At 56.4% G+C, this 13,941-nt stretch overlaps 1 protein-coding gene across 6 annotated transcripts in view; it reads left to right on the top strand.

The window, feature by feature from the left end:
• The first annotated feature begins 181 nt into the window (after positions 1–181).
• PPP1R13L (protein phosphatase 1 regulatory subunit 13 like) overlaps positions 182–13,941 on the top strand; it is a 16,617-nt gene continuing 2,857 nt past the window's right edge. Inside the window, exons 1-12 of one of the 6 annotated variants that reach the window (XM_032839138.1) lie at positions 182–221; positions 1,419–1,634; positions 6,394–6,545; positions 6,651–6,793; positions 7,170–7,680; positions 7,770–7,868; positions 7,945–8,036; positions 8,345–8,825; positions 9,795–10,249; positions 12,755–12,886; positions 12,981–13,114; positions 13,235–13,401. In XM_032839138.1, coding sequence (XP_032695029.1) covers positions 6,491–6,545; positions 6,651–6,793; positions 7,170–7,680; positions 7,770–7,868; positions 7,945–8,036; positions 8,345–8,825; positions 9,795–10,249; positions 12,755–12,886; positions 12,981–13,114; positions 13,235–13,401 — 2,269 coding nt within the window. In that variant the 5' untranslated portion in view covers positions 182–221; positions 1,419–1,634; positions 6,394–6,490. Of the gene's footprint in view, positions 222–1,294; positions 1,635–6,393; positions 6,556–6,650; positions 6,794–7,169; positions 7,681–7,769; positions 7,869–7,944; positions 8,037–8,344; positions 8,826–9,794; positions 10,250–12,754; positions 12,887–12,980; positions 13,115–13,234; positions 13,402–13,941 lie in introns of those variants that run through there. The other 5 variants (XM_032839140.1, XM_032839142.1, XM_032839143.1 and 2 more) reach the window with 5 other exon arrangements.

Raw genomic sequence — 13,941 nt, 5'->3', positions numbered from 1 at the left:
CAGACAACAGAAGAAGACGTCTTTTCCCGAAAACTTTCTCCCCCATGGAGCTGATTAGCTGCTTGGCGGGTGTTTGCGCCTCGCCGGGTCCCGGCGGGTATCCCCCCCCAATCTCTCATATTATTTGCTCCAATGTCGTCTTAAAGGGGCCGGCCCGCTGGTAGCTCCTAACTCTTAAAGAGACAGGAAGCTCGATTGGTGTGAGATTCTGAAAGAGACAGGTAAGAGACTAGGTTGGCAGGGCCGTGCTTTTAGTTTTACAGCCCCTTCCTGGGAGGCTCAGATGCCTGCGAAATTCGGAACTTGGGTGGGACAAGTGGGAAAATGGAGAAACGGGATAATTCCTCCGGAGAACTTAAAGTACCAGCTTAGGGGCGGGGTTTCTGAACTCCTAGGGAGCGGGAAATGTAGAGGGAGGAGCCTGTGCGCCTCGGGGCGGGGCCTCTAGACTCCTAAGCTAAACACGCGTGGGGCGGTGCGGGGTAGGGGGCGGGCTTTGTGGACCAAATGAGACATATAGATGCCACCGAGGACTTAGTCTAGTGCGTGGGGGACATTTCCGAAGGCTTTGAGGATGGGAGAGGGAATAGAAGGCTTGATTAGCGCCCTTTCTTCGCCGGGGGTGGGGGCGGGGAGGCGCGTGTAAACAGCGGCACGTGGACACAGATTTGGGGGTTGCGTCCACGCCCCTTTCCACAGAGACCGCACCGCTTGGGGCGGTGGGCGGAGCCGCGGGACCGCGGCTAGACAGGGTGACCCGACTGCATTCCTGGCCGGTGTGTCAGCGCCACTTGCCGCCCCCTCTGCCGTGATTTCGGATCCTATTCGAAAATTGGGGCGTCTCCCTTTCTCGGGGTGTGAGCGTCTTCCCAGAACGGAAGGAGGGTCAGGGGAAGGGGACGCGTACCCTCAGCCGGGGATCACCAGGCGGTTCCCCAGCGTGGGCGAGACACCCGGGCGCCGCCCCTGAGGGCTCCGAACTACAATTCCCAGAGGACGCGAGGAGGGGAGACGCCCGACGTCCATCGCGGAAGCTGCTGGGGATTGTAGTCCCAGCCTACGACTTTGGACTCCTTTGCTGGGAAAATCTGTAAAGATCCAACCCATCCTTTTTATCGACGGGGAGATTGAGGCTCAGAGACTCGAGGGGCTACTGATTTTTCGAGGCTCTCTTCTCGCCTTAGGGACGGGGCATATGAGTCTCCCCCATCCTCTAACCTTTTACCCCTTTGGTGGCGTCCAAATCTTCTTTGTACAAGGGGGAACCTAAACCTAGAGGGGTGGGGCAGGGATTCAGGAGGCTGCCTCCCTCAGTCACGGCGTGGTTAAAGTCGATTCTATCTACTTGGTCAGGTCGCCCTGGGCTTCCGGACCTCGCCCTTTCTGTCTGTGAAATGGATTTTCACTGATTCCCAAAGGGAACGTCTCAGGCTGCGTACCGCCCCTCCAGGACTACAAGTCCCAAGGTGCTCGAGGCGACCCCTACTCCTCCTCTCCTCTGGGACCCGCCTCCCAACAGCCGGAGTCACGTCGTCTAACCTGTTCCCGGCGCCTGCCCCGCCCCGTTCTCGGCTCCCCGAAGCCGGAGCCGGAGCCGGAGGAAGTCCCCCAGTGCCAGGATTTGCCCCGGATCCGTGAGTTCCACTCCACTGGGGTCCAGCGCCTCTGAGGAGGCCGACACCGTGTCCCTGGGAGGACTGGGAGGGGGCTCGGACGCAGAGTCCCAGGGCGGAATTGGGGGTGCGCAGATGCCAGGGTCCTTCGAAGGAAAGAACTCATATTTACTAGGCAAAAGGAAAGGGGACTTTGATGCCTGAGTTCTTGGGGTGGAGGGCTCGGACGCCATGGTCCTGGGGAGACGCTGGAGTTGGGACCCCTGAGTCCCACGAATTGAGCACCCTCAGAAGTCTGAGGCTTTGAGTAGAATTGGGGTATTGGATCCCTGAGTCCTGAGCAGAAATGACAAGACTCGGACTGACGGGGTTCTGGAAAGGGCGGTCATCCCTGACGCCCGCCAGTTGCTTTCTCCACCGAACCTCTAGGTCTCGAGACAGATTTCGGAGTGGGATGGGGATAGTGGAACTCGGGGCCCTGAAATGTAGCAGGACAAGCCCCCGAGGTCCCTCTGAAGGCTGGGTTCCGGCGCTCCCTACACTTTCCGGCTCTGGTGTGGGGGCCAGTGGGGGGGACCGGGGCAGTTCTCCAACCTGCGTGCGGCTGCGAGATCCCCAACATGTCATTAACTGGCGCGTCAGACCTGCTTAACCAGAGGAGGGACCTCCACCCCAGGGCGCCCCCTCGTGGGGGCGGGAGCCTCCCCTTACCCCTTGGAGGTGGGGAATATTTGGGGTTTGCCGAGGGGGTTCTAGAACCCAGGGCAGAATTCCAGAAGGTGGGATTGGATTCCGGGAGGCTTGCATGCCGGGCACTACACAGGCATGAGACTGAGAGGATAGTGGTAAACTGAGGCTAAGAGGTCACACAGGTAAGAGTTGATTGGACTATGTGGCCCCTTCTGAGCTGCTGTCTCAGATAGCAGAGCTGATTAGTTTATAACTTCTTCTGCAGCTGCCTGGGGGACGGGATTCCATCCATTCCCACCAGATTTTCTGACTAACCTTCCTCCTCCTAGGGCTCCTTGCCCTGACCCTGAGGTGAGAAATGTCACCTCCACCCCCATCTGTCTGACCTGAGGTAGTGTGGGAGATAAGCGAGGGATAGAGGCTAATTCTGGAGGTGTGTGTCTGTCCTTGAAGCTGGGGGAGGGCAGGCATGGGCACCTCCCTCTGTCTGTCTCTCTCTTCTCTCCACCCCTACGTGTCACGTGAGGGGATTGAACAAGGGAGTGGGGGATGCAGGGGGTTCTGATGAGAGAGGGAAGAACTTCCGAATGTCTGGGCTTGAAGGGCATTCGGTGATAGCCTGAGATGAAATTAAAAATAATAACCAACCGTGGCTGCCAAGACAGAGCTCACAGCGCGCCAGGCTCAGGGCTGGTAGGTAGGATGGCGTGGTTCCCACTGTCTACAGAGGTCTCAGGCACTGCCCGCAGGTGGTTTGCTGACTCCACCCCAGGCAATGACTTCTCTCTACTCCACTGGGGAAACTAAGGCTGGAGAGCCGGCAGGCACAGCCCACACCCTGGGCTTTTGCCACCTTCTCTCTGGAATCTTCCAGGGCATCCCGTGCCCCTCAGCCTGAATTTTTGGGGATGACCACAAGCCAGAACTCACTAATGTACAAGGAGAATTTAGGGTTTAGGAAGTTGAGACTCCAGAGGTCAAAACCCAGGGCTTTTAGACTTTCAGGAAGAGTCAAAAGGCCTCTTTTGTGTAAAAAATGAAATTCCTCTGGGTCTTGACCCCTCACTGTGTGTTAGATCCTGTGTTATCTTAATAGAACAGCCCTAGGAAGGTGCGTGATTAAGAATCCTCTATGTGTGAACTTTATTTGGTGCCCTGCATTGTTCTAAATGCAGTCCAAAAATTATGTCACTCAAACCTTACACCCTTTTGAGGAGAGGGGATAAATTCCCCCATTATACACACGAGGAAACTGAGGCACAGAGAAACTATATAACTAGTCCAGGGTAGAGACTTCGAGAAGGGAAGGCCCTAGCCTGTTCCACAGAGGAGGAACACCAAGTCCCGGAGAGGGTGGGGTCTCGTCCAGCGTCTGTCTGTCTGGACAGAAATGTAGGTTTCCAACCAGAGTATTCCCAGCCTAGCCTGGCGCTTTGTCGCGCTTCCCACTGAGGATGATGATTCCTTCAGGAAGCTCCCCCGGGGTCCTTACGCCGAAGAACTTGCTTGGCCTGGCCGCGTGCACGAGACCCTGGGAACAGAGAGTTAGGGGTGGAGGAGAAGGGACAAGTGAGACCTGGGGTTAGAGGGTACCCAGGGGTGGACTAGAGCCCGCAGGAGGGGGAGCGGGGAGCTGGAAGTGCAGGGCAGGGGCCTGGGAACAGAGGCGCGGCGCGCGCCGCCCTCGCGCCCCGCCCGGCCCCCGCTCCCCTGCCGCGGGAGGTGAGGCACCTGCCCAGGCCCGCAGCGCATTCCCGGGGTCTGAGCTCAGGCGCTGTCCGCGTGACCCGGAGCGCCCCCTGGTGGCCCCGGCAGCCCGTCTGCCCACACCAGTGCTGGGAGGGCCCCACGCCCAGCCTTGGCATTTCCTTAGAGCCAGAAGATGTCAGCATGGGATCTGAGAGTCTTAGAAATTCGGGAATCCTGAAATCCCCCGAAAGAACATCTCGCTGCCAGAATGCTGGCACTGGAGGCTGCATAGAACTGTTCGTTTTTATATTTTAGCAGACACAGAGTGTTTCCTGTGTATCTGAGGTCCTAAAAGCCCCGAGTTCTGATTCATGTAGTTTTCTACTTTCTGAGGCCTGAGTTCTCAGATCCTCATTCCTCTTGCACCTTCTGGCCAGTTGGATCCTCACTATAGTCCTCTATGATGGATTGCTATATATCTTCGTTGTACGGATCAGGAGGCACTTTTGTCAGCGTCAGTGGTTCCCCAAGAGTTGAACCCCGGAAGTCTGGCTCCTTACTCGTGATCTTACCCACTCCCCTAACCGAGCATTCAGCTAGACTTTTAGGGCAGCGAATCCTGGGATAGATAGAACATGGTGCGGGAAGATGGAGAAATCTGAGCTAGCAAAACTGGAGAATTCTAGAATGTTCCAAAGATGGACTCTTGGACTCAGAACGTTTGGACAAGAGACTCTCAAGCTGAGATTTTTAGGCTCTGTAGAGCTTTAATTACAACCTCAAGGTCCTTACAGTTTCTAGGGCTCTGAGACCTTGAAGAGGCCTCTTAGAATAGCTCCTTTGCCTCCTCCTTTCACTGTTGGGGAAACTGAGGCCTGAGGAGTGGATGGGACTTGTTGCCCAAGGTCACACGCTCCCAACACACCCAAATGAACCACCAGCCCCAACAGGTTCTGTGCCAAGGCTTCCCAGACAGAGGCCAGAATCAGCATGCCCCAGCCCGCCCCACCGCCTACGCCTGTACCTCCGAACCTAAGGGGTTGGTGCAGCCCGGCAAAATGGCAAGGCTGGCGGGTGTGGTGGCTACCATGGGAATGGGGATGGTGCTGGCCTGACCGGTTCCTTGTGGCCTAGCTCTTTCCCACTGAGCCGGTGACCACAGAAGCCCAGCCACCCCCAGCCACCTCCCTGTTCTTCCTGTGAATGCTGGATCTCCACGAGCAAGGTCGACACTGGGGAGGGGAAGCTGAGTGGTCCCTGTCCTCTGGGACTCTGCCAAGTCTGGTCACGGCGACCCAAACTAACAAGTTAGATGCAGGTGTGAAACCTAATACCACCGACTCCTTGCAAGGTGATCTTGAACAGAGGGCTCTGAGCCCCACTTTTTTTGCCTGCTACTGTGATTTTGACCATCGCATGTGGTATTGGGTGCAAGCCCTTGGCACAGTTTTAGGAGGTAGTCCTGATTTAGGAGGTAGTCCTCATTTGTGGGGTGAGAGGGATGCTGGCACAGGACCAGGAGAGGCAGCCCCCAGACCCTAACCCTTCAGTTAATAGTTGCTATTTTACTTTATTATGCCCTCAAGCAACTCTCACGGATACATGGTAGGTAGTACAATTATTATTTTTAAAAAATATTCCTTGTGGGGCACCTGGGTGGCTCAGTCAGTTAAGTGGCTGCCTTTGACTCAGGTCATGATCCTAGGGGTCCTGGGATCGAGCCTGCATCGGGCTCCCTGCTCGGCAGTCTGCTTTTCTTTTTTTCTTTCTTCCTTTTTTTTTTTTTTTAAGATTTTATTTATTCATTTATTTGACAAACAGAGATCACAAGTAGGCAGAGAGGCAGGCAGAGAGAGGAGGAAGCAGGCTCCCCGCCGAGCAGAGAGTCCGATGCCGGGCTCGATCCCAGTACCCTGGGATCATGACCCCAGCCGAAGGCAGAGGCTTTAACCCACTGAGCCACCCAGGCGCCCCTCCGCAGCCTCCTTTTCCCTCTGCCGCTCCCCCTGCTTGCGCTTGAGCTTTCTCTTTCAAATAAATAAAAATCTTAAAAATAAAAAGATCCCTAGCATAAAAATATATATATATATTCCTGGCATCTAGTGTCGTGTCTCCGGGTCCTAGTAGGCACTCGGTAATTGATGGTTACTTTTGCGTTCTTTGTTCCTTCACATGCCTGGCACACAGTAGATAATGAGTAGCTAATTGTTGAAGGAGTCATTCAGGACTTATTAGGACTGACCTAGAAAGATGAACAAGGAGCTGCGTAGAGAGAGTGAATTGTCCAGAGCCATCCAGGAGGATTTGAAGGAGTTGGCATTTCCCAGCCAGGGAAGTGGCTGGGCATAGCGGTTCCAGTGGAAGGACCTAGGAGAGTAAAGGCTCTGTCTGGCCTTTCTAGGACCCCTGGTTCCCTGCGGGCCGGATCTGAGAAGGCTTCCCTTCCCCCGCCCCCCCAACACACACACCTCGGCAGGCGCCTCGCTTTGGCCGGCACCATGGACAGCGAGGCATTCCAGAGCACGAGGGACCTTCTGGACCTGAACTTCCAGTGTGAGCTGGGGTAGGGGGCGGGGCTTGCCCCAGGGGCCCTCAAGGGTAGAGGCCGGGCGCTGCCCTGAGAGGTCCCGGTCCTGACCGCTACTCCCACCTGCCCAGCTCTGGCCATGAAGCACATGGACCTGAAGCAGATGGAGCTGGACACGGCGGCGGCCAAGGTGGACGAGCTCACCAAACAGCTGGAGTCGCTGTGGTCAGACTCACCCACGCCTCCCGGCTCGCAGGCTGGGGCCCCCCCTAGGGTGAGCCTACTCGCCTCGGTCCCCACCTTGGCCCCCAAAGTCAGCCTTTTTCTGCCTAAGGTTTTGTCCCATCGGGTTGTACAGGCTGTGGGCTATTTGAGGACACTTGAAAGAGGGGACCAGTATAAATGGACTTCTAACAGGACCCTTGGGGAAAAAGGGTCTTTTTCTTAGAGGCAAAAGGGCAGCGTGTGGGCTAGCCTCAGTCCTGATTTCAGGGCTGTCTCGCCAGTACCTCTCACCAGGACTCCCTGTGCTTCACTCTCCAGCCCTGCTCCAACTCCCCTAGGTTAATTTCCGATGACTTCTTTTGGTCTCCTTCTAACCCCTACATTAATATCTCCTTTGGCCCCTCAATGTCCTGGCTTCCGCACAGCCGTCCCGGTACAGCTCCAGCCCGGTCCCCGAGTCCTTCAGCAGCCGCGGGTCTCCCCGGAAGGCGGCCACCGACGGTGCAGACACCTCGTTTGGACGCTCCGAGAGTGCCCCGGCTCTGCACCCCTACAGCCCGCTGTCCCCTAAAGGCCGTCCCTCATCACCGCGCACCCCGCTCTACCTGCAGCCGGATGCCTACGGCACCCTGGACCGAGCGCCCTCGCCCCGGCCCCGCGCCTTCGATGGCACAGGCAGCTCCCTCGGCCGTGCGCCCTCCCCGCGGCCGGGATCCGGCCCGCTCCGCCAGCAGGGCCCCCCTACGCCCTTCGACTTCCTGGGCCGCGCGGGTTCCCCGCGGGGCAGCCCCCTGGCGGAGGGACCCCAGGCCTTCTTCCCGGAGCGCGGGCCCTCGCCACGCCCCCAGACCTCAGCCTACGATGCGTCTGTGGCCTTTGGGAGCCCCCTACTGGGCGCGGGCGGTAGCGCTTTCGCTCCACCTCTGCGCGCTCAAGGTGAACCAGGGGGCCTCGTTTGTGGGGTGAGAGGGATGCTGGCACAGGACCAGCCTCCTGGTATATCCCGATTCGCCACCTCTCCCTAGACGACTTAACGCTGCGCCGGCGGCCCCCCAAAGCCTGGAATGAGTCTGACCTAGACGTGGCGTATGAGAAGAAATCTTCGCAGACAGCGAGCTACGAACGTGAGTGGTGGGAGACCAGAGGAGGCGGGGAGCCCGGAGAGGCAGCCCCCAGACCCTAATGATTCGCGCCTTGCAGGCTTGGACGTCTTCTCGCGGCCCGCTTCGCCCGGCCTGCAGCTGTTACCCTGGAGAGAGAGCAGCCTGGATGGGCTGGGAGCCACCAGCAAGGTGAGGGGCGGCTGTGGAGGGCGGGGCTGGGGGGCAGGGGCCGGAAGTGCAGTCAGGACCACCTCCCATTCCTGGCTGCACCCCCAGGCTCCCTGCCCTCCACCCCAGGCTCTTCCTTCTTTATCCTGAATTCCAGCCCCCCACACCCCGCCTAACTCCCTTTTCCCTCACTCCCTCTGGCGTCGCTCAACTTCTTTCCTTTCTTGACCTTTTGTCCTTACCTCCTTTCCCCTCCTCCTCTATCATTCCCTCCCCCTAACTTCTTACCACCTAAGCCCCTTCTTTCCTCCTTCCCTCCTTCTCCCCAGGACAACCTCACCAGCGCCACTCTGCCCCGCAATTACAAGGTCTCTCCTCTGGCCAACGACCGGCGTTCTGATGTGGGCAGCTACCGCAGATCGCTGGGCTCCCCGGCGCCGTCAGGCACTTTGCCCCGCAGCTGGCAGCCTGTCAGCCGCATCCCCATGCCCCCTTCCAGCCCCCAGCCCCGCGGAGCCCCACGCCAGCGCCCCATCCCTCTCAGCATGATATTCAGGCTGCAGAATGCTTTCTGGGAGCATGGGGCCAGCAGGGCCATGCTCCCTGGCTCCCCCATCTTCTCCAGAGCACCCCCACCTAAGCTGCCTCCCCAGCCCCAGGCACCCCCTCAGCCCCAGGCACCCCCTCAGCCCCAGCTGCTGCCTCAGCCCCAGCCTCCACCCCCTCCCCAGCCCCAACCCCAACCCCAGCCTCAACCCCCTGTCCCAGCCCCGCAACCTCCCCAACAGACTTGGCCCTCTGTGAGCGAAGGTGAGTCAGCAGTGGGGGGCCCAGAAGGCTGGTTAAAGGGAGGACAAATGGCTGGGGACCAGAACAGCTTGGGGAGCCATCACAGCCAGACACCCATTTCCAGACACTGTCCCCGCACAGAGCGAGGCTAAAGGAGCTTGGGAATTCGTTCAGGAGCTAGGGTGGTTAAGCATGGACCCTGGAATCAGACTGCCTGGCTCCATGCTGTGTGACCTTTGATAAGTCACTTAACCTCTCTGGGCCTCAGTTTCTTTGAGTGCAGAAGGTGATAGAGCCCATCTTATTATGGTATTAGATTATTTAATCTATATAAAGTCATTAAAATAGAGCCTGATGTGGGAAGATTTTAATAGCTATTATATTAGTTATAATAATCATTAATATGTTTGTGTCTGTGAGACCAGCCCAGGGCCTAGAATTAAAGCCAAATGGGTTTTGAGCCCCTCTCCCCTGCTGACTTGCTCTATGAGTCAGGATAAACTAGCTAACCTGTCTGAATTTCTGTTTTGTCATCTGGGAATCGTGAGGGACATTATCAGGCACCAGGATTCTAGTCCCAGAATGAGTATTCTGCCTGAAAGCGTAGGCAAGGAAGTTCTTAGGATCTCAGCAAGTCAAGACCATCGTGATGGTATTAGCACAAGATTCCGATGTCAGAGGGACCAGTCGCAGCCAAGTGGCTTTGGGCAATTGACTTGTGCTCCCTGACGCTCAGCTTCCCTCCCTGTAATAAGGAAATGATAGCAGGTTCTACCTCACAAGGTCGTGGTGAGAATTCAGTAAGACAAGCACACAATCATATATTATTCACAGCCCATGGTATGTAGCCCAGAGAGAGCAAGGAACTGCCCTGAGGTCACACAGCAAATCGGATGCTGGCTGCGGGTCCTGGAAGTTGTAGACTTGGAGAGGGGAGTCATGGGGTTCTCCCAGGCACCCATTCGCTGATGGGCTTCTTGTTCCTTCTAGGCCCCACCAAACCTCCCCCAGAGCTGGAGCCCGAGCCCGAGCTGGAGGGGCTGCTGGCACCAGTGCTGGAGGGCGGTGATGCAGATGAAGGCGCTGTAACTCGGCCCCTCAGCCCCACGAGGCTGCAGCCAGCCCTGCCCCCTGAGGCGCAGTCAGTGCCTGAGCTGGAGGAGGTGGCACGGGTGCTGGCAGAGATACCGCGCCCCCTCAAACGCAGGGGCTCCATGGAGCAGAGCCCCGCTGTAGCCCTGCCCCCCACCCACAAGAAGCAGTACCAGCAGCTCATCAGCCGCCTCTTCCATCGGCATGGCGGGCCTGGGGGGCCTGAACCCGAACTGTCCTCCATCAGTGAGGGATCTGAAGCAAGGGCAGGGCCCCCTGCTCCTGCCCCACCAGCTCCCATCCCACCCCTGGCCCTGCCTCAGGTCAGCCCACCAGAGCAGCTGCAGAGCATGGTAAGTAAAACAGGAGGACACGGGGATCTATTAGCACATGGATGTGCCCCTTCCCTTTTAGGACAGAACCTGGAAATGGCATGCCTCACATCTGCATCTTCCAGTTGGCCAGGGACCCGGCGGCTGCAAGGGAGGCCGGGAAATGTAGTCTTTAATCTAGGAGTCAACATGTGTTCTGAAGACAGGGAGAATGTCTTGGGAGAGGCATTCGCAAGTCTTGGCCACACAGAGACTTTCTCTGCTCCTCTCCAATCACCTGCTTCCCCCCCCAACACCACCACCCCAGGGGCATCTCTTCAGGAATCTTGGAATCTTACCACCTGGAAATGAGTGTGTCAGTGGGTTTATTCCAGGACCTGAAAAGCCTGCCCGAAGCAAGGTAGTCACCATGCTGCATGGTCTCTCGTGTCTGCCTTCTCTGGGAATTGATCTCTCCTCTCAGACCTCAGCACACCTGTGCTGTGGCTAGAAATGGCAGCTCAGAACGACCTCTCGCTTCTGGCGCATGGTGTCCTCTGATGCTTCTCAGAGGCGCTTTCATTCAAAATTTCGAGAGCAAGTCTCTGGTATCCGAGACTGTGGGTGTGGTGATTCTAAGGGCATCAGCTGCAGAGCTAGGCTGCCCGGTTCAAATCCCGGCTCCATGCCGATTATCAGCTATGCAACCTTGTGCAAGATGCTTAGCCTCTCTGGGCCTCAGTGTCTTCATCTGTAAAATGGGGATGAGAGAAACCATAGAGTTGTTTGGAGCATGAAATATACGAATATAGCGCTTAGAATAGTGCCTGGCTCTTAACTGTTAATCACTATTCTTATTGTTAGCATTTGACCAGGGGATGGTGGCCTTTGAAACTTGCTCCAGTCCCTGCATCTTGGCCCGGGTGTGGGTGGCGTGTATGGAACAGTCCTGTTCTCTCAGTGTGGATGGACAGAGTGAGGGGAGCGATTCCGAGAGAAGAAGCAGGGGCTAGGCTGACACCCCAAAATGCCTATTCCCAAGCCAGGAAAGGTTGAGATCCGGGATCTTGAGATCAAGAATGGAAGAATGAAATCACCTTATGGGATCACAAAGTCCTGGCCATAAAGAAACTTGAAAATTCACAGAATTCAAGAATTAAATCCTTTTCTCAGTCTCAGAACAGTGAGCCTTCAGAATCCTAGGGAGCCGAGGTTTCAAAGAACAGGATCTTAGAATTTAGAAGTCAGTAACACTGGCCCTGGTTAATAACTGATTCGTGAAGTCACCAAACTGAAAATTAAAGGCTCTTCTCGTTTGAGTCAGGAAATCACAGATTAGTGATTCCAGGACCTGAAATGTTGAAATACAGAATTCTGTTTTATTATTTTTAAAAGAGTATTTTTCAAAAATTTTTATTTATTTGCGATAGAGTATGGGGGGGCAGAGGGAGAAGGAGAAGCAAACTCCCTGCTGAGCAGGGAGCCTTATGCAGGACTCGATCCCAGGACCCTGAGATCATGACCTGAGCCGAAGGCAGACACTTCACCGACTGAGCCACCCAGCTGTCCCTAAAGAGTATTTTTTAAAAGATACCTCTACACCCATCATGGGGCTTGAGGTCACAGCCCCAAGATCAAAAATCTCAGCTGTACCAACCGAGCCAGTTGCGTACCCCCAGAATTATATTGTAAAGGAACATTTTCCACTAGAAAAGTAAATACACAAACACCGTAGTAAGTAGGAGGAAATAGAAAAAAAGAAAAAAGAGGCCAAAAATCACAGCATTCAGAACCGTGATTAACATTCTAAGTATCTCCTTCCAAACTGTTGGAAGGAAATTCTAACCATAAAATATTAAAGTTCCCATAGAATCTTGGGAATGCAACGACTTGGGTCTTCAGCAATTGGACATGGCGTAAGTTAGCATTCCTGGACTTACAATATTTGAAATAGCTGAACCTCAGAGAATTTTGAAATCCATGGCTCTTGGGATCTCCAAATTCCGGGATCATGAGATCATCGACATCAAAGACCAGAATCACAAAATGCTACATGCTCCCAATAAATGAACCTTGTAGGAGGACCTGTGGACATAAAAATAAGAAAGCACAAGGAATAAGAGGCTAAATATTCTCATTCCGAACATCTGGAATTAACACTGGACAACAGTTTGTTATGTGGGTTTCATAGCATTTATGTTTTATAAAAGCACTAAGACTGAGGACTGGTTGAATAACTACCTGGCTTCTACAATCCTCAGCTTGGTGGTCTGCCAGCTTCCTTTCGGGTCTCGGGCCAAGATCCAGATTCCCTGACTATTGTAGGGAATCAAAGCTTATAGAACTGAGGCATCCCTTTCCCCATGGCCCGTGGGACCCAGGCTCTGTACCTCCCCGACTTCCAGTCCCAGCCCCACCTCCGACTAGTTGGATGACCTCGGGCGGCTGCGGCCGGGTTCCTGAACCTCTGTTTTCCTCTCTAAGTAATGGCTATATTAATAATCCCCCCCAAGTCACTGGAGCCACCGCCCCCACCCATTTCCCCAGGAGATGCGTTCCGTGCTTCGGAAGGCCGGCTCCCCGCGCAAGGTTCGCCGCGCGCGCCTCAACCCTCTTGTGCTCCTGCTGGACGCCGCGCTGACCGGGGAGCTGGACGTGGTGCAGCAGGCAGTGAAGGAGGTGAGTGCTGCCCGAACGCAGGCGGGGTGGAAGCAGTGTTCGTGGGATTGTGCTGAGGACTGAGCCTCTGCCTCCGTGTCCCCTGCCCGCCCAGATGAATGACCCGAGCCAGCCCAATGAGGAGGGCATCACCGCCCTGCACAACGCCATCTGCGGCGCCAACTACCCCATCGTGGACTTCCTCATCGCGGCAGGTGCCAACGTCAACTCCCCAGACAGCCACGGCTGGTGAGCCCTGACCCTGACCCTTATGGGGTGGGCGCTGCGTGGGTGAGGGGCGGGACCACGCTGCTGGCCCGGGCACCCGCGGGCAAATGCGCGGCCACTCACGCACGCCTCCACGCCTAGGACACCACTGCACTGCGCAGCGTCGTGCAACGACACAGCCATCTGCACGGCGCTGGTGCAGCACGGCGCAGCCATCTTCGCCACCACGCTCAGTGACGGAGCCACCGCCATCGAGAAGTGCGACCCCTACCGCGAAGGTTACGCTGACTGCGCCACTTACCTGGCAGGTGCGAGACTTGCCTCTGGAGGAGGGAAGGAGGTGGTGGGGAGCCAGGCCACCCAGCTGGTCACTGCGGAGGGGGAAGGGGCAAGACTGCCGGTCGTGGGAGAGAAGATGTGGGGACTGTACCAGCCAGGTAGCAGGATCACAAAGGAAGGGCGGTGGGATGGACCATCTGCGGGAGAGCTGGACTGGTCCTCCCACCTGGCAGGTGCGCACGGGGTGTGTGGGGTGAGCAGACTGCCAACCTCATGGGCTGGAGGACATGGGCACTGTGCTATGCAAACTGGACACCTATAGAAAGAAGGGGGGTCTTGGAGATTGCACTGTTCACCTGCTTTCTCACCCGAGGGCATGAGGGGGTTGGACATTCCAACAACACCATTTACCTGGCATAGGGCTGGGCAGGTGGGCTGTGCTACCTGTGGGAGACACACGGCCACACCCTTTACAGGTGAGGCTTCCCTTGGCGGGGGGGGGGGGGGGGGGGGGGGGGACCCACGCGGGGAGGGGGGGGGGGGGGGGGGATGTGCTTATAGGGGGGGAG

This window comes from Lontra canadensis, unplaced genomic scaffold (genome assembly GCF_010015895.1).
Source record: "Lontra canadensis isolate GAN:19392208 unplaced genomic scaffold, GSC_riverotter_1.0 scaffold107, whole genome shotgun sequence".
Lineage (NCBI taxonomy): Eukaryota > Metazoa > Chordata > Mammalia > Carnivora > Mustelidae > Lontra > Lontra canadensis.
The sequence above is the reverse complement of the archived record's forward strand: the minus strand, read 5'-3'. Positions and strand labels throughout refer to the sequence as shown.